The following is a 20680-nucleotide window of genomic DNA, read 5'->3' on the forward strand; positions in this document are numbered from 1 at the left end:
GAAACAACTTGAAGGCACAAAAAAAAAACATTTAATTTTCCACACTTTAAAAGTGGTATAAGGCTCAAACCTTGGAAAAGTTATTTTAGACTACAAATTTCAAAATCATGCAGCCATGTGCTGCCTTCCACGCTAGTTCTGGGAGTATTAGCCATTTAGGATGAGCTTGTATGTACAAAAAGATGGGGTGGGCAGTCCCTTCCGAGGGAGCAATTTCACTGTTCTATCTGGTAAAGTTATCATCTGTTTTTCCAGTGTTCTTCTGGCATTCTGGGTTTGACAACTGAGAAATGGTTATTTGTTAAAAAGCAAACCAGGAAATAACCATTGTGCACTGGCATGTAACTGGATGGCAAAAGTGGTCATTTATAAAATTATTCAAAGAGTAGTTTTCAATTTCAAAAATGCTGAAACTGTAAGGCATTCTAAGCCAGTATGTGATTCATCATACTTACCTTGTTTTAGCATGTCATCATGTCAGAAAATGCACAAATAAGATGGACAGGCCAATGTTCAGTAAGATAACCATGAAGATAATGATGGTGTTAGGTCCCTAAGGGGGGAAAAACCACCCATAGATATATTATTATTTCTTGTGATTTCAAAGACACAGATTTCCTCAAAGATGTGGCTCATAAAAGCAAAAAGGAAAGAAAAGAAAAAGTCCCCAGACTATATTTTTATTTTAAAGAGTGCACTACTGCCTCTTTTCAGTGTCACACAAAAATCATAACCATCACTTGGATCCACAATTAAAGTCCATTTCTGCCAGACTGTTCCAGACAGTATGGGCAATAGTTGAGTTGATACTTGATGGGAATGGACCAATTAAAGTGTAATGTCCATGCCCTCAGGCTGCATCAGTTATTATTTATTATTATTTTATTCATATATATCTAGCCTTTCTCCTATTACTGGAATTCAAAATGGCTAACAACGCATTTAAAAACAATACATCATTAATAAAAGTATAAATATAAGAGTTATTTCAAGAAGCAGTTACACAATTTATAAAGTTAAAACATTAAAATTCATTAATGACTATATAGAAACCTTAAAATCAGCTTTACACAGCATTAAAGCCCCACCCCAGTCAATTTCTAAAAGCCTGGAGGTATAAAAATATTTTTACTGGATGAAGGAAAGACAGCAAAGGTGGGGCCAGCCAGGCCAAGTTACAAAGTCTGGGAGCAGTCAACAAGAAGGCTTTCTCTCTTGTTCCCACTCAAGAAACCTGTGAAGGTGGTAGGACAGAAAGAAGGGGATCTCCAGATGATCTTAGTGCTCTAATGGACTCATAAATGGAGATAGAACCCTTCAAATACTCTCAACACATTCCAAGTGAAACCTCCTAAGAAGCCTAACTAGATCATACTCTGAAGACGTCTTCAGATATTGCGAGAATTGTGGCACTGAATTCTAAGTGATCAGAGTCACATGTATGGCCACCATAGTCCCTCCCCATCCCATTAATCACCTCTGCAAAAGTTATGCAACTTTTGGAGAAACTGAATGCAGAAACACATGATTTTATACACAAATGGTTGAAAAGAAATCTAGCATTGGTTTTAAACCAGTGCTTGTGATCAGTAATGGACTCACTGGATGAGGGAGATCAAATGGAAACTTAACCCAGACAAGACAGAGGTGCTCTGTCAGGGAATAGAGATTCAGCCTGTTAGAAGGAGTTACACTTTCCCAAAGACACAGGTTCACAACTTGGGTGTATACTTGGACTCAGCTATGAACCTGGAGGCTTAGGTTTCTGCAGTGGCCAGGAGTGCTTTGGTACATTTAAAGCTTGTGCACCAATTGCATTTGTTCCTTGAGACACTGGAACTGACCATAGTGGTACATGTCATAGTTATATCCTATCTAGATTAATACAACATACTCTACATGGGGTTGCCTTTGAAGAGTGTTCAGAAATTTCAGCTGGTAGAAAGAGCTACAGCCAGAGAACTAACAGGGGCACGTTATAGGGACCATACTACTCCCTTCTTAGAACAGCTCCACTGGTTCCCAGTTTGTTTCCAATTCAAAGTGCTGGTTATGACCTATAAAGCCCTACATAGCTCAGGTCCAAGCTATTTGGCAGATGATATATGTCTGCTCAAGTCCTGAGATTATCAGGAGAGGCCTCTCTGTTCCACTACATTCATAAGCACTGTTGGTGGGGATGTGAGAGAGTGGCTGCCCCTAGTTTCTGGAACAAGACCCTTTTTATTCTGAAAGGCTTTTAATTCAGAAAGTTTTAAAAGAATGGGCTAGATGGTGCTGTATTGTTTTTAACAATACTGTTTTTAAGATATTTTTAATTGTTTAAATCATGTTTTATTCTTTTAACTAGAGATTTGAAGTGTTTTAATGTTGGGACTACAGTTGGCCCTCTACATTTGCAGTTTTGACTTTTGTGGATTCGATTATTTGTGGGTTTGTGTAATATGTTCTCTCTAGAAATCTCTAGGTCCTCCAGTGCAACTCTACCACAGGTTGACCACAGAGTTGTGCTGCAGAACCTAGCAGTTCCTAGAGAAAATATTTCTCCAGACATTTGTAGCATGATTCTATGTTACATGGATTTGTAATTGGTTGACTGACCGAATGCAAAGGGTGCTCAACAATGGCTCCTTTTCATCCTGGAGAGAAGTGACTGGTGGGGTCCCACAGGGCTCTGTCCTGGGCCCAGTGCTATTCAACATCTTTATCAACGACTTGGATGACAGAATTGGGAGCATTCTTATCAAATTTGCAGATGACACCAAATTAGGAGGAGTAGCTAACACTCCAGAGGACAGGATCAACATTCAAGATTACCTGAATAAACTAGAAAGTTGGGCCACAGCTAACAAAATGAACTTCAACAGGGAGAAATGTAAGGTACTGCACTTAGGGTGGAAAAATAAAATGCACAGATATAGGATGGGGGACACCTGGCTCAATGAGACTACATGTGAAAGGTATCTGGGAGTCCAAGTAGACCACAAGTTGAACATGAGTCAACAGTGCGATGTGGCAGCTAACAAGGCCAATGCGATTTTAGGCTGCATCAGTAAAAGTATATTATCTAGATCAAGAGAAGTAATAGTGCCACTCTATTCTGCTCTGGTCAAGCCCCACCTAGAATATTGCATCCAGTTCTGGGCACCACAATTTTAAAAGGATGTTGAAAAACTGGAACGTGTCCAAAGGAGGGTGACTAAAATGGTGAAGGGTCTGGAAACCATGCCCTATGAGGAACGACTTAATGAGCTGGGTATGTTTAGCCTGGAGAAGAGAAGGTTAAGAGGTGATATGATAGCCCTGTTTAAATACTTGAAGGGATGTCATACTGAGGAAGGAGCTGACTTGTTTTCAGCTGCTCCAGAGGCTAGAACCCGGAGCAATGGATGCAAGCTACAGGAAAAGAGATTCCCGCTCAACATTAGGAGGAAGTTCCAGACAGTAAGGGCTGTTCGACAGTGGAACAAACTCCCTTGGAGTGTAGTGGAGTCTCCTTCCTTGGTGGTCTTTAAACAGAGGCTAGATGGCCATCTGTCGGGGATGATTTGATTTGCATTTCCTGCATGGCAGGGGTTGGACTAGATGGCCCTTGCGGTCTCTTCCAACTCTATGATACTATGATTCTATTATTCTATGATCAACTTTGGGCAGATGTTGACTACAGAGTTGCACTGGAGGACCTGGAGATTATAAGAAAGGTGTTCTTTTATGTAAAAAGAATAGTATTTTTTATTTGTGGTTTTTCCACATTCACAAGGGTTCTTCACTCCTAAACCCAGCAAATGTGGAGGGACCACTGTAGTTTAATTCTATCTTAATGTTCCTTTAAAAAATGTTTTTAACTGTATTGCTCTTTTAAACTGTAAGCTGCCTTTTGGAAGGAAGGTGAGATACAAATAAATATAACAGTAAACAATAGCACCAGGCAATGAAGGCAACAGCCTTTTCATCCTGTTACTCTCTAGAAACAGATATTCATTGATATACTGACTTTGTCTGAACATGGCCCTTCCAACATGGCATCACTGTGAATTACGTTATTAGCTTATCTTCCTCCACACATTTTCTTTAAAGCTCTTTGAAGAGATTGGGTCACGCCATCCTAACTAAAAGATGCAGCAACTCTAGAGGGCTAGGATTAGGCACTAACAAACGTCTGTTACTGACAAAAGTTCTCTTCTGGCAGCTGAGAGATATAGCAGCAGAACTGTTCTTCTGACAAGATCCGGTAATAGAAGAGCCCAAAAAAAGGGGGGGTAGGATAAGAGGTGAACCAAATTATGCCAGATCCAATCCTTTTCCAGCCTGGTGGCAAAGTCAAAATACTAATATAAAGATAGGCCAGGGTTAGTGCAGTTTTAAAATGTTTCCAAGATCCTTAAACTGAGAGGAATTTGGAATCAGCACATTATCAGTTCAGCTAGCCCTTGGCCAATGTGATCAGTTGGGATTGCACTGTAAACTACTATTGAAAGCCAGCAGTGAATTTTGTAGTACTGAATTCAAAAAGTAATTAAGCATAATGTGGAAAAGTACTTTCATTTGTCTCTTGACAGTTAATTTCATTGGTTAAACCCATGTCCTAATATGAAATTTTTCCATACCATTTGTTTTCTCCAAATGCTTTCAATCTGCACTCCCCCTCTTCTAAACTAGAAATCATCAAAGGCTGTATGTTTTTCTCACAAGAAAGGTGTGCCATTCTCTCCAATTATTCTGACACGCTTTCCTATATTATTTTCCTGCCTAGTGTATACTTTTTGAGGTGAAGCAATTACAACTATACCCAGTTTTTCAAAGGTGGCTGCAACATAGATTTTCATAAGACATTTGACAGTAGACTAATTTTGGCCTCATTCAAACTACACAATAAACCAGTTTTCAAACCGGTGTAAACTGTTTTAAAGGGCTCTTGTTTGCACTTGCACCAAATTTCAGATGCTGTTTGCTGGGGGAGGCACAGTGCTAAACCCAGTTAAACGGGTTCTTCCAAATCCACGGCATTCCCCACATCTTTCTAAATGAATCAATTCAGCACAAGTGTGAATGCACTGCCGATTGGATTTGGCTCCCTGTTGCATGGTCACCCCTGTGATGCAACTCCACGTTGATTTGATCCTATTGATGAATGTGAAAGCGAAGTGGAGTAAATTGAAATGGGCAGATTCCATTCTGGTTTGAATAGTGTGAACATCTATTCGGCGGTAAATTGCTTCATCAATTCGACTCAAAAATTAGTTTATTATGTAGTGTGAATGAGGCCATAGTTATGCAGACAATATACCCTGAAATATATTTAATTTTAATATCAAACCATACTATAAAGAGATATTGATGGTATAAGGTAGCCCCAGTTTTTCACATGAAAACAATCAGAAAAATAAGTGGAAAACAGAAAACATGGCTATTGCCTGCCTTTCCCATCCTCCAACCAAGTCTCTCTTTTTTAAAAAAAGACAAAGAATCAACCCTGCCCTCCCTCCCTCTGCTGACCACATATCATCACCTCTTCTTGTTCTTCCACCTCTTTTGGTGCTGCTTCTGGTGGAGGAACTTTTTTCACCATTGCTTTGAGCTCCACTTTGGGCATCACCTTAGTTTCAGTTTTCTGCTCAAGCTTGTCTTCAGGTGCAGCTTCTGTTTTCTCTTCTACTTTGTGCTCAGGCCCAGGATGCTGCTTGGGTTCATGTTTCATTTCCACTTTGTGTGCTTTTTTCTCTTCATGAGCTGGTTCATGATGAGAAACAGGGGTCCCTCCCCTCTTCTGTGGCTCCATTTTGTGTTCAATAGCCTTCACATCAGCCTTTGGCTCTGGGGAAATTGGCTTAACCGGCACTTTGGAGTCAGGGAATGATTCTTCCTCATAGTCTATTGGAGGAGTAACTGGGGAGGTCCTCACTGCGTAACTGTGATAGCCTTGAAATAACTCAGCATCGCCTACTTGATGTATCCTCTGAAGTGGTTTGATCTCCATTTGCTCAGCAGGAGCCTTCGTGTGGCCATGATGGCTAGGACTTTGGGAAGTGGGTCTGCTATCACTTACAAACTTCTCAACTGGTGCCGATAGAGCATTAGATGGAGTGTTGGCCCTACTTTCTGTGTGACCACCTTCCTTACTATGATCTCCATTCCAGCTCCCGGGACTGCGAAAACTTTCTTTCTGGGAGCCCTGTTTAGCACGCTTGGCCTCAGGTGGTATTCCAGGTGGGGAGGGAGTTCGAGTTGGACTCCCCTTGGGTTTGGAGGAGTCTTCAGTATCAACCTGAGGAGTTCCTGGAGATGTTAGTGCAGGTGGCTGTTCCACAGGTGGTGCCTCTTCTTCCATATTTTCTTCATTCTCCATGAGTTCCTGGATCAGCCTCCTTTTCAAGTATTCAGGGCCTAGGAAAAAGAAGAGGTTATAAACAATGACAAAAGGCAAGCAAACAACGTGGAATCTCGGTGATATTAGAAAGCATAAAGGTAGAAGACATTCATGTATCATTAAAAATACATTACAAAAAAAGAAAGACAATAGCAGATACATAGTTGTAAAATATCTGTACAGGCTAATCTATGTGTAGATACATCAACATGAAGTGGATTCATTCTAGTTCTGGACTAAACCTTAAAGAAACTGTCCAAGATGCTGCACTCTTTCCTCAAAATTGATTCAGGTCCTTGGGTAGTTCTTTTAAATCCTGCTGCAGATTCACCATCTCACTGACATAGGAACCACCAGCAACCACAGAGCCATAGGCTACTCCTATGTTGTACATGCATTTTACTCCTCTCAGGGCTACTCCTGTTGTACATGCATTTTTTTCTAAGTCCAAGGCAGAGAAAAATTCATGCCAAGGCTACTTCCAGATAATTTTAATCAAGTCCACATCAACCTATGGCAACCCTATGAATGAGAGACCTCCAAGTCACCCTGTTATCAAACCCTGCTCAGGTCTCATATTCTCAGGACCATGGCCTCCTTGATTGAATCTATCCACCTGTAATGCTTTCTTTCTCTTTTCCTACTGCCTTTTACCCTATCAAGTATTACCTTCTTTTCTAATTAGTCATATCTAATTTGTCATGAACAGTATTATGAGATAAAGTGGGCAGTTACACTCCAGTTTATGGATGAGATAAGAAACAACGGTCAGAATCATCTATCATAGTCTACATTGCATAACTTTATGGGAAGAGGTTATGAAGAGGTTTATACACTACATAGTGATAAGAAACCTTATTAGTGAATGGCAAAGACACACAACAAGACACCAGCAAAGGTGGCCTGATGTGCATCAGCACTCATTAGCTAGTGTCCTGATGTAAAGCGGACTGATGTGCATCATGTACAATGGCCCTGATGCTCATTGGTCCTGTTGTGCATCAATAATAAGTTAGCCATGTGATTCCCACCTGTTTCAATGACTCCTGCAAGTTGCTGCAAACCAAAAATAAATGTAATCCTCAAACATATATCTTTTGATTCAAGATCAGTTTTATATATTTTAATGAGTAGAAATTATTCTTCTTCCTAATGCACAGTAGCATCACTAAGGGGGTTCAGACCGCACTGGGTGACATCCCAGAAGGGAGGTGACACCCAAGAAGGAGGGTGGCAGCAGGCCAGCTCTCTGACCCCGCTCAGGGCCTTTTTGGGTGTCCTTGACCCCATGCAAGGCCTTTTCAGGCAGCCCAGACACTATGAGGGGCTTTTTGGGGCTGCCCAGACCCTGCCCAGGACCTTCTCAGATGGCCTAGACCCCACATGGGGCCTTTTCAGGTGACCCAGATCCTGCATGGTGGCACCCCAGGTGCTATGGCTACTTCCTGGGGGTGTGTGGGGGTATTTCCAGCCACACACACACACACACTCCCATGCATGCCAGAAGTATGCTGGAAGTCACATGGTAGAAGTCCCATAGGTCCTGCCCCACCATGAGTGACCACACTGGGTGACACCAAAGCTAAGGACACCACTGCTAAGGCAGCATTGTTGGGGTTTTTTTTCTTTCCTTTTTGTGTGTGCAGGATAATAAAGTTTGGTAGAATACTGATATGTTTAAATGTATTTGAAGCTCCATACATAACAGGTTCACTATAAATTAACAAGTGAAGGCACAGAACAAAAATTGACTGCTTCACTTTCAACATAACCTGAATGTCTGGACTGTAGAGAAGTGTCCAGTCAAGAGCCATTTGAATGGGGGAATGGCTGTCCAGTAACAATTTCTTTTTAAAAATACCATGCAAAGGACTGGTTGGGGAAAGCTGGACAGAGATTTGTCTTTGGTGCAAGGAGAGCTGTCAGATGTGTGCCTAATAAGGTCACCCACCTGGGAAACTAAGATCTTGTTAAAAGCACTGGAACAGTTGACCTATCTCCATTAAGCAAGGTGACTTCTGGATTCAGATTTCACTCTGTCCTCATCTAACTGGGCTATGTCATCGTCACCTAGCAGCCCTGGCAGGGGCTACATTATTGTTTACTTGTTGGTAAACCTCAGTCCAATGGGAAAAAAACTAGACAGCAGGTTCCTCTTTGCTTTCTAGCACATTGAAAATCTATGTAGACTATCGCAATTGCTTACCAGAGTTGTATGGATAAAGCTGAGGACTGTCACATCAAGGTCAGTCTTCTGAATTATAGTAGTGTATGTAAGTTTTATATTTTACCAAAGTATGAATTTAAAGGCCAAATGTACACCACACAAAATAAAATGAGCCCAGACAATCCAAATCTGGAACTACAGAAAACAAACTTGCTCCTTCCTTAATGTGACATCTCTTCAAATATTTAAACAGGGCTATCATATCACCTCTTAACCTTCTCTTCTCCAGGCTGAACATACAAAGTTCGCTAATAAGGATATTATTGCACCTGCAAATCCCACCAGGATAGACAGAGAATTGAAAAGTCAAAATCGGGTGTTATTGCACACAGCTGAGCCTAGGCAGGTGCAGCCCATCTGGGGCCCAGACACCAACCGCACTTATCCAGGAGCTTTTCAAAAACTGGAGCTTGCCATTTTGAAAAAGCTCCTGGATAAACATGGCTAGGGTTGGGGTGCAGACAGGTTGCACTCATCCGGCCTCAACTGCATGTGATAACACTCAGTTTTGACTTTTCAGTCTCATGTCTATCCCAACAGGATCTGCAGGTGTGATAATCTCCTAAACCTGTCCTCATAAGGGATGGTTTCCAAGTCCTTCACCATTTTGGTCACTCTCCTCTGGAAACACTCCAGCTTCTCAATATCCTTTATGAACTGTGATGTCCAGATCTGGACACAGTATTCTAGGTGATCAAAGTACTATTACTTCCCTCATTCTAGACATTATACTTCGATTGATACAGCCTAGAATCACAATGGCTTTTTCAGATGCCGCATCCCACTCTTAACTCATGTGCAATTTGTGGTCTATTAGGACTCCTAGATCCCTTTCACATGTCATCTTGTTAAGCCAGGTGTCACCCATCCTATGTGGGGACAAAATGTGGATGGCATGTGGCAGGGAGGGAGAATGAAGGGGGCAGTGTTTTGCTAAGCAGGCCATACATCTCAAATGTGGGACAGCAAGTACTGTATATGGAAATGAGAAAACACAAAACACACAGAAAAGTAACAGCAGGAAGAACAAATCAAATTGTCTAATTTTATATTTTGTAGAAAAAGCATCTAGTGTTCATAGGAACAGTTATTCAAGCACTGAAAAGCCTGGAATTGTCTTGCTTGGAAGACTCATAAAAAGACTGGTCAAACTCATGTTGCGTTTGTATTTACTTTTTATGACAGCTGCAGATAGCATAATTGCTTTTGCCTTCAAAAGCAAATCTGAGATAATATCTGAGGATTTCAATCCACTAATAACAAATTCATACATTTAGAATTCAGAGGCGCAAAATGCAATCCATCATTTTAGGTCAGGGAATAAAAATAAAGTCACACTACTTTTATGCCTGTGGGATTGGCTGGGGTTTTCTATGATGACTATGGCAAGCTGTTTCCACTGACAGATCTGCAAGGATAATTTTAACTAATGAATGGAGAAACCAATAAGCTCTCCCTCAGATGTTCTGAGAATGAAAAAAAAAAAAGACAGTGTCCATCAAGCACTTTAGAGGCTGTGAATCTGAGCCATGTGACACAGCTAGTAATCCTGAAAGATTCTGCTGAAACTGAGAGGAATAACTTCTGGCAGACAGATATATCTGGCATGGACTGTGATGTGTGAGGAGAGGCCACTAAGGGCTAATTGGGTCAGTTAAGAAAATCAATGAGTGAAATGGTTCCTAGATTTTATTACACCAGTCTCTAGGTGTATCAGTTACTGGATGGGTTTGCCTGTCTCAAAGTTTCCCCACAAGGAGACAAGAATGGGGAGAACTAGTTATACACAGAGAACTAAAATCCTCAGAACAGTGCTTTTAAAGGGATTTTTTAAAACAAAACTCCCAGAATCCCCCAGCCAGCAATGCCACTGAAAGAATTCTGGGAACTTTGTCCAAAAAAAGGAACTTTCCCAAACCCTGGTCTGGAAGAAGGAGTCAGTGTAGCCTGTCTCCTTCATGTATGAAAACCAAAGTTGACATTTTCTGTGTACTTATCAGACTTTTCTTCTTAAAGTGCAGTTGTGCCCCAGCCTGGTGTAAATTCTTCTTCTAAGCACTTTCATTTTGAAATTTCTAGGGTGGAAAAGGCAAGCCACTCTACCTTACCTTGAACCCCCTTCCCATACCTTACCTTACTTTGCAACTATTTGTTTCTCAGTGGAACGTTTACCTATTAACTACCAGCAACAATTTTCCCAACTTCGTTTTAAGCCACACACCATGAAATGGATTGGCGGCAAATTTGGGACAGAAAATAAAACTGCACTTTGCATTACTAGTTTAAAGACTTTGTTGCTACAGGTTCTGCTGATAGCCGCTAACCTCTGTGGTTATAAAGACAAATGCATGCAGAATAGTGCCACCAATATTCCAACAGTTAAATGGAAGTACTATATGATGAATCTCACTTATTGGAAGCTACACATTAAAGAATGGCTTGATGTTTTGCTTCTGGGCTTCCCAGAAGCATTGGACTAACCACTAGAGTAAACAAAAACAAAATGCTAAAATATATGGAACTTTGGTCTGATCCAAGAGAACTGCTCTTCTTGTGCTCCTGTGTTAATAAACCTGTCAGGATCCACCCAACCACAAGACACAGTAACATAGTAGAATTTGAGGTGCATCTACATTGTAGAAATAATGCAGTTTCACACCACTTTAACTGCCATTTCTCCACCCTACATAATGCAGGGATTTGCAGCTTTGTGAGACACCAACATTTGTTGACAGAGAAAACTAAAGGTCTTGTAAAAGTATAAATTCTAGAATTCCATAGGATGGAGCTACAGCACTAAAAGTGGCATCGATCTGCATTATTTCTACAGTGTAGAGAGGCATCCTTGGGTGTCATGAAAAAGTAGCAAATTTGGTTAGTAAAATGTTTACTATCAATGACGTGGGGGGAGGTCTTTGTGGATTTTCCTGTCTAATGTGCCAAAATAACTTGGCTGGCTGGAAGTATTGTTTACCTTGACTTTGGAGTATGTGTGAGTGTGATATGCTGCTCCATCTTAGGGAGCAAGCCATCTTAGATCAGCCCTAAGGTCCCTGGTATTGATACAAAAGCAACTAGGTTGCTTTGGGATTTATTTGAAGGGTTAGAGACCCTTACATGGCTATAGCAAGGCAAACCAGGGCTAGAAGTGACTCTCTATGAACACAGTATTCATGTGATAAAAAAATAAAAGTAAAAATAAAAGGAAGACAAGAATTTTATCATGTTACGCTTAGGTGTACACTTAGGTGCACAGCTGCTATTTTAGTAATATGAGAAGCAGTCTTAAAGCTGGACTCCAATCCTATTCACTTTTATTAGGAGTATACCCACTTGAATGGAACATAATCACATGGACACATGCATAGGATTGGATTACAAATCTTAGCTTGCAGGTCTATTTTTTCCTTCTGACAAATCAATGGTATGGTTTGGATGTGGCTATCTGTTCTATATAATCTATATACCAAAGGAGGTCAGGAAGAAGAGAAGGCTAAAGTATGTATTTTAGCAGCCTGCCCTGCCTGAAGGTTCCTGTCAATCATAAAAAGACCCATTCCAGGCCATTTATTTCTGGCTGCAAGTCGGCTATTTGAAAGCTATTTCACCAGTTGCTCAGACTCCTCGAAATAGCACTCAGTAGACTGGCCATTCCCAGTCTTTTGCCTCTTAACTTGTGACATCTTCCTCTGAATAAACCACTCAGACACAATCAATAGCCTTGAGAACTGTGCACTATTAAAGCTATTTTCTTTACAGCCACTGTTAATTTCTGTGAAATCATCTTATCTCAGAATGACCCATAACGTTTCCTGTTTGATTAAACTACAGAAGATTTTGGGCTAAACTACATACCTGATTATATGTGTAATGCTCAGGTTTAGAAGAGATTTCTTTCTCATACATGGTAGTAATAAATGCATGCAAGCTCAATAGGGATGCCTGAGCTTGGACTCAGTTTTTATTTTAATATTTCCACCACTACCTCTGCACTGGAACTAAAGTTGGAAGGCTTTGTTGGTATCAATGGGAGGAAAATTCATTTTTACTTTTAACCCTCCCACCATTCTGAAATATAAAATGAGTGCTAACAATACTTTTAAACATTTCCACCACTACCACCATGCGTGATGGAATTTTGCAGTCCTGGTTGGGTACACACACAGTCCTGGTACACATACTTGCATACATGTAAAAAAGAAAGGATTTTTATCTGCATGCTTATATTTAGTAGAGAGTTAACTAATCTATTGATTAAATCATGTAAAGATATTGTGGGTTGCTGAGTGTGTGGTTTGGTGCCAGTGAACACAGCAGCTTCTATAGTGGGCAGTTGGTGTAAAAGTTGGCTTTGGAACAAAACTTGATAATGACTCTCTGGGCTTGCAATTGCTTTAAAACAGATAGAAATAGACTGTTATTCTCTGCTATGTAGAGAATAGAGAAATACTGAGCCTAAAGGACAGCCATGATACTATATTTAGGCTGCACATTAGGAACAACTTTCTACTTATAAGAATGATGGAACAGAGTAGGTTGTTTACTACTGATCCTAGATTTCAGGGCTTGGCCCCTCTTCCCTGGTCCGCAGTGTAAGGAGATAATATTTCTGGGTTACAATGCTACCTTGAGATGAAAACATTACTGTGTGTTTCTAGACTCTGCAGTGGCACGCTGCTTCACAACAGCTGTTGGAGATTCTTGTGTGCTGTGGGGGACATCTAGACACTTCCCCCTCCCCTCAAATGTTCATCAAACTGCAGCTAGAATCAGAACCTGATAGCAAGGAACAGTCAGTCCAATGAAATATTGAACTGACACAGTATTTGCTGCCCGAGGAGTCACTGAATATGGTATTATAAGATTGATGTTTTGTGGTATTTTCTATCTCACTGTTAACTTTTGCAATTCTGTTCTCACTTTCCTCCTCCCTAAATGTTTGAAGCCACAATACAGTTTCACTTCTTGGGTTGAAGTGCATGTGAGTTGCACCACTGTCAAAAAAAAGCATGGTAGGAACATCTTTACTCTCTATTTCTACTTATGGCTTTACCATATGAGCCCCGTTCTTACTGCTGTCACATTTATCAGTGCAAACAGAATTATATCTGGCCACAGAACTGCATCACTGCTTGTCTTCTCAATTCATGACTGCTGCCATCATACTTGCTTTCTGACTCATTCCTTAACCCTAACTTTCTGCCCTATGCCCCACCTAGCATGCATTTTGGAGCTTTTAATTTAATTTAATTTTTTATTTTCAATTTCACACAACTCTGGAGCTCTGCTCTGCAATTTTATTTGTTTTTTTTTGGGGGGGGGGTTGAAAAAGAGAAGACATTTTAAAAGGTAATTAGTCTGCTTGGGAATAGTGAGGGGGAACGGGGCAAGGGAGAGGAGGGGACCACCTAGTTGCCAAATACACAACTGCCCCAGCAGGGACATTTTGCACCTGGGGAATTGTGCTATTTAGGGTTCATTGAGGGGTTTCCCCTGTCAATGAAGACGGCCTCCCTAATCATGGTTGGGAAATGCAGCAGCTATAGTTCAGAGGTATCATCATGTGTTAAGCATCACTAAAGCCATTTCCCCCCAGATCTAATTGCAGTTTTAAAGCCCCATGCAGTAATCTCCTTACACACTTTAATTTTCTTTCTTTTAATTCCTGACTGCCTTTCTCTCTCTTTCTCTTCTCAGCACATCTCCAAGTCTTGGCTAAGCAGGTCTCCTTCCCTTCCACTTGTACACTTTGTCCTGCCCCTGCCTCCACTCATCTTTTCTTTCATTCCAATACTCTGTCCTTTCCAACATTCTTCAGTTTCCTTCTCTGCATCATATCATGGATAAATGTCATCCCATCCCTTCATTCCTTCTCCCCTTCCCTCCCCACAACACCTGACTAAATGTCTTATCTTTCATGTGCCTCTCGCTCCCCCTCTCTTCACATCTCCTAGAGGAACCTGTCTTCCCCCTCCTTTCCTTTCCTTTCCTTTCCTTCCTTCTCTCTTATTCCTCCCCCCCATCTACCCCTCACCAATTGTAGCTGCATTTGTTTTCCATTCTTCGCCATTCTTCTCTTGAGGGAGAATTGTTGGTTTTGTTTGTTTACTTACTAGCCTTATCAGCTTGAGTTAGGATAGCCAATGGTGAGAATTGCAGCTGAAAAAACCTGGAGTGGTGTACCCCTGTGCAACACTTTTGGTAAAGCTAATACCTACAAGGAAGGGGAAGACTGTTTTAAGGTCACCATGGGATGATGGTGGTTGCTTAAAAAATATTTCTACAGTGTAGACCCCTCCCCAGACCTTTTTTCTCCAGGCAGGAGACAATTCCTTTATTAGTATATCAACAGCAGAAAAACTGCCAGAAGTAAGGACTTTGGGGAGTAACCTTCTATCACTGTGTGGTCGTGGTCGTTGTCATCATCATCATCATTTTCCTCTTCTACTAAATTTACTTCATGCCCACCAAAACTGGGACTCAAAATGGTTTACATATTAAAATACAATGCAGTTAAAACCAGTGGCATCACTGGGTGGGTGCAGGGGGTGCAGATCACAATAGATGATACTCCAGAGGGGTAGGTGAGCAAAGCATCAGGAGGGCAGGTCAGGGCAGCCTGCCGCCTCTGTCCCTCAGCAGCCCCCCTTTATTGGTTGTCACAAAGCCTGGTGATGTCACTGGTTAAAGCACAAGATTTAAAAAATTATCAACATTTAAAACAATTTGAAAAGTGCCATGAAAATGATAAAAACAATAAAAGAGACATACAGTTGAAATGAAAAATAAAAACAGCACAATACCCTCTGAAATTAAAGAAAGTGGGACTGAACAGTCTGCCTCTTCTTCTTCCTGCTTCACCCTCTTTCCCTCACCTTCCGCTTTCTACTCTTCCTCATCTAATCTTAGAAAAGAGAATCCTACCTGGTTGATAGAAGTCTGGAGACAGTTCCCTGGCCATCGACCTGGCTAAAGTGGATTCGTTGTTAGCTGCCAGTGCTGCTTGCTCGGCACCCTCCGACTTGGCTTTGGCATGGGCAGTCCTGAAGAGAGAATACCACACTGAATTTAAGTATTTCCAAAAAAATACTAAGATAGGAGTGGGGAGACCTCAGCCCAGGGACCAAATTTAGTTCTTTTCAAATCCCAGTCCAGCCTTTTGGGATTCCTGAGACAATCACATTACCTACCCCAAGATATCATAATTTGGTGGTTTCCCAACTTTTGTATGAGGTATTTGTTCCATCCTAAGAGTAAAAAAAACCCTTTGAGTGCATCTACACTGTAGAAATAATCTAGTCTGACACCACTTTAGTGTCATGGCTCCATCCTACAATATCCCAGGTAGTTTTGTGAGGCACCAGCACTCTTTGGCAGAGAAGGCTAAAAACCTTGTAAAAACTACAAATCTAATGGATCCATAGGATAGAGTTATAACACTTAATGTGGTGTCAAACTGCATTATTTCTACACTGTAGCTGCATGCTCTCAAAGCTTAGCTACTGTCACTAAAATGTTTAAGCTAAATTATGCAGGTATTTTTGGTTCTGTCCTTTTGCATTTGGCCATATCCACCACAGGAATGCAACCCTTGAGAACTTAATTTGTAACCAGATTTGACTCCTAGGCTGAACTAGGTTCCTGAGCTTCCTAAAATGAATTCCTAAGCAATCTGTTCCAAAATGGCCCTCCTAACCTCCATAAGAATATCCCATGGTTTCATGATAACTGCTTTAAAGGTCAATTAGTGTTCATCAGTCCCTAAAGGTGAAACATTTGCTTCTAATACCTAAAATGCTAATCTGTCATGTTTCAAGAGCAGTTGGCAATTTAATCCCTAAAAGGTTTATGCCAGAATAACACCTAAATATAAAGATGGTAACAAACTTCTTTTGGTTCACACTAGTAAAAACTAACCAAATTTGCACCTCTAGGGGAGGAAAAATACTCAAACCATAACATGATTATCTTTTATTTTCTCCAGGTTTTTTTTACAATGCAATTCTTCCATCAAAACATTAACTGAAATGCATATATTACAAATCATTTCACAGAAAAAAGCATACATTAATGAAAATAGCACACAAAAAGGCACATATTAGAGAAATGTGCTTGCAAATAATTCTGTACTCAGGAAAATCTCATACAGAAATGACTATGAATTTTAACCTAGAAGAAAATAGCTACATATTTTCATGGAGACTTTTAGAAAAGGTTTGCAAATGGATGGGAAAATAAAAACAAATGTATGCTTGAAAAAAAAGTGAATGTTACACAAAGAGAAAGAAATAGACTTGTCTATCTCAATGTAAAAGGTATTTATGAGCAGCAGTCTGAAAAATTAGCACACCTCCCTAGCATTTTGCCTCTAAAGATTACTAATATTTTCCATTTATATTGAACACTCACCACAGAAGTAACCAGTTTTATTCACACTGAGACAGGCAATCAAATTCTTCCTTGTGCTGCCTGGCATTAAATAAAGTCCTACTATTATGACTGATAGATCATAAGCACCTACTGAATAGGTCCTCTCCATCCGTGCAAAAAAAATGCAATTGTCTCCTGTTACACATTTCCCCCCTAAGTTGATGGTTTTGCAGGAATGGCACATTTCCTCTGCTCTCAACACACACTGTGATAACTGTGGGGCTGTACAGACAGCCCTGAAAGTCTGAACCTGCCCGTTTTTGCCCCAAACGGAGGCTGCACCAACTAAATGCTGAGGTCTCCAGGAGGCACAAAAAGAACTCGCTTCCAGCAGTTCTTTCACATGCACTGATGATACACACATGGCGCGGCGGCATCTGGAGGCTGCGCTGAGCATATGTCATCATGGTGGCCCATGTGTGGACGGGGGCAAGCCATGATGGCACCAGGAGTGCACGGTAGGGCTCGGGAGGATGCGGATGCTCCACATTTCCGAGCCCTAAAATTGCCCCCAGCAGCTGGAAAGCAGCGGTCTATACCGGGCCTGTATTCCTAGTGGTTGTGTATTACAGACAGGTTTGTTAGAAAATTAAGGCGTGTTACAGACGGCCCAGAAGGGGCAGTCTCGCGCCGCTGGTTGCTGTGTCCAGGAACCGCAGTTCCCGGACGCAGCAAAGAAGGAGCGCGAAAATTGGCGCTAGTCTGCACTCGCGGCGTCACTTCTACTGTGCAACGTGCGGATGCAGAGCGTCCGCTACGTCAAAATGGCAGCGGCCATGTGGAACGGCCACCACCATTTTGACGTAGTCATTACGCGTGAGGGGCAAGGCGTGTCAGGAAGCACCGCCCCTCGCACGTAATGACGGCGTGATGACAGCACCTCATGGGCCCGTCTGTAACGCGCCATAGTCTCCCCCATAATGAACCAAGGACATTGAGGTGGAGCCTCGTGGGTGATGCACGAGAAAGACAACTATGCAGTTGTGCCATAAAGGCCTTTGGCCAGTATGCAAAAAATCTTCCAAGAATTATTTCTCCCCATATCAAAGAACGTGTGGGCAAATTAATGATACAGTTTTCAGCTGAATATGTAAATTTAAGAAATGGTGTCTTGGATCAGATCAGAGGTCAGTTTAATCCAGCATCTCACAGTGGCCAAAGTGTCGCTTTCGGAAGTCCAAAACAGGGCATGCTGGCAATTGTCCTCTTCTCTTCCCTTTCTCTGGCAGATGATATTCAGAGACACGCTACTTCTGAACCCTGAGACAGCTTACAGCAACCATGACTATTAGCACTGGTAGCCTTATCTTCCATTAATTGGTTTAATTCTCCTTTAAAGCCATCCAAGCCAAGATTCTTCTTCACATCTCACAGCAACAGATTCCATAAATTAACTATTTGCTTCATATGAAGAAGCAAAATCTCTGAAGGTGCTTAAATACCAAAATTTGAATGAAATAGTTCAAGAATCTCACACTAGTCATTTTGTGAGTACACAGCACTCTTAGGACCCAGCAATGCTCTTTAGATAACTGGGAGAACACTCTGTTATTTGACGCATGGATCCCACTACACCTTGCTTTGGATTGAAAGCATGATTATTTCTATGAACGTATTGTGGGATATCTCTGTCCCTTTGAGAGGAGTTCTGTGAGGCATTTCCCCCCCAGCATCCTGTGTTCTGTTAAAAAGCACTCCAGCTCCTCAAAGATTGGGAGGCACTTGGCTGAGGAGGTAGATATCTGCAATTTTAAGCCCTGACAGATCACAGAAGGCCCCCAAGAAACTGTAAACAGACTGAGCATCTCCTTTTTTGGTAGTGTATAATCGGTGTGATTAATTTCACTGTAATCTGTGGGAGATCCAGTGACATATTTATGTCTTCTATTGCCTGAAGAATTGGAGTTGGTTTCACAGTGCCCAGGATGTGGAGTATAAGGTAGAAAAAATATTTACCTTGAAGTGGGTGAAAGCTTTAACCCTCCAAAGATTAGACTGTCCTACATTCCAACCAAAAGCAGCATAGCATGATGAATTCAGCTAGCGCTTTTGCTGAACTAAGACCAATTGATGGATAGTTTTAAGCAGCCTTACATTTTCAAGTGCAGAAAACGTTACTATATATTGACTGAATCAAAATATTATGTAGTCCATAAGAGGGAAGAATGACATGTTTGTAGTATCCAGCCTGTGAAATGTAGAAGAAAAGAGAGGAATTCTTCTGCAACACTCTCATGTATTGCATGAAGCTGCTTGGTCCTAGTGAAAATATTAGCCTGAATTTTACTGTTAGTCCCAATTGGAATAGATCCATTAATCAATGAAATTTACCTAAGTACTGACTCACTATTTAACCATTGATTCAATGGGTCCACTTGAATTAACAAATCGGATTCAGGTGTTGATTTCACTGATCCTGTTAACTTTAGAATATAATTGTAGATCTTTCATGTTCCTTATTTTAGGAACAATCAATGTCACATACTCTGGCATATTTCATAAGCAAAGATGCGGTTTAATAAGTAGAGTTAAAACAAGAATGCAAAGAATTTTCACAAATTTCCTCACCCTCAATGAAAAAGGGCATATTTATACATTGAGATACTCAAGGTTTTTTAAAAAATTGTGATTGTGTGTGTTGTTGTTCTTTTACTTCATCTGAATACGGACGTTCTGCATTGCCCAAAAATGTCTGGCCAATTGCATAAGGAAACCTACACCTGTGTGAGACACCAAAATGATACCAACTATTACCTGGCAAAAGTGGATCTAACCACTTGCGTACTGTGAGTGCAGAGGCTAGGTTTTGTGACCAATATTTATACCTGAAAACTAGCCTTTGGGGGTGTGTTATCTTGTGAGGTAACAAAGGGTTGATGTTCTTTCTTAGGAATCAACAATGGGATTCTGGACTGGTTGATGGCTTTAACTTTAGGGAAACAAAAACAGTGACTGGATTAGGACAACCCCAGGGTGAGTGGACAGGCAGGTTGGCTGGACACATGGCAGGGGATAGGCAGAAAGAGCTTGCTTATTACTTTGGTGCAATGACACATCCTTTGTCTCTTGGTGCAAGAGGAAATGCAGACGATGTGGAGGAAAGAAGAAGCAATGAGTACACCCACTTAGCCTTGATGGTATCATTACCAGGATCATCCACAAACCCTTGGGTCTTTGCTTCTTTTCTCATGGGAGCTTCCCCTAATGTTCCAAAAGGTCATCGTGACCTCTTAAGAACATGCTTGTTCCAGACCTGAAATATGAAAATATGGATTTCCCAAATACAGTGCAGTTTATGCAGGGGCTGCTAACACCAGGCAACAACTATATGATATACAGCTACCCCTCTGGATGTTCAAAAGCCCAGCCAACACCTTCCCCCAACTGGCAAATGTAAGCTCAGTCTTTCTAAGCCATTAGTACCTCCACAGAATGACAGGAAAGAAATAACATTAAACAATCCCTCATTATGCTAATCTGTACATGTCTTCGTGCCATAAGGATCTTTTCCCAAAGGCTGATGGATTCAACATTTAATGCTTATTGACTTCTGTATTTAATGTTAGTCATTTGTTGTATAAAGTTCTAACATCAGTCCCTCACATGCTCTGTCTTCCTTTTAAGCACTCATATACACACATGTACATGTATACACA

At 41.1% G+C, this 20680-nt stretch overlaps 2 protein-coding genes across 5 annotated transcripts in view; one reads left to right on the forward strand and one right to left on the reverse strand.

The window, feature by feature from the left end:
• Positions 1 to 20680, forward strand: part of GDAP1L1 (ganglioside induced differentiation associated protein 1 like 1) — a 434104-nt gene that overhangs the window by 209125 nt on the left and 204299 nt on the right. The window lies entirely within an intron of this gene.
• The window catches only part of JPH2 (junctophilin 2), a 107037-nt gene that overhangs the window by 3095 nt on the left and 83262 nt on the right, over positions 1 to 20680 (reverse strand). For 3 of the 4 annotated variants that reach the window (XM_042461506.1, XM_042461504.1, XM_042461502.1), the window contains 3 exons: positions 15519 to 15637; positions 5510 to 6384; positions 456 to 553 (listed from right to left, as the gene is read on the reverse strand). In XM_042461506.1, coding sequence (XP_042317440.1) covers positions 473 to 553; positions 5510 to 6384; positions 15519 to 15637 — 1075 coding nt within the window. In that variant the 3' untranslated portion in view covers positions 456 to 472. The remainder of the gene's footprint in view (positions 1 to 455; positions 554 to 5509; positions 6385 to 15518; positions 15638 to 20680) is intronic. The other variant, XM_042461505.1, reaches the window with a different exon arrangement.

Source organism: Sceloporus undulatus, chromosome 4 (assembly GCF_019175285.1).
Source record: "Sceloporus undulatus isolate JIND9_A2432 ecotype Alabama chromosome 4, SceUnd_v1.1, whole genome shotgun sequence".
NCBI lineage: Eukaryota > Metazoa > Chordata > Lepidosauria > Squamata > Phrynosomatidae > Sceloporus > Sceloporus undulatus.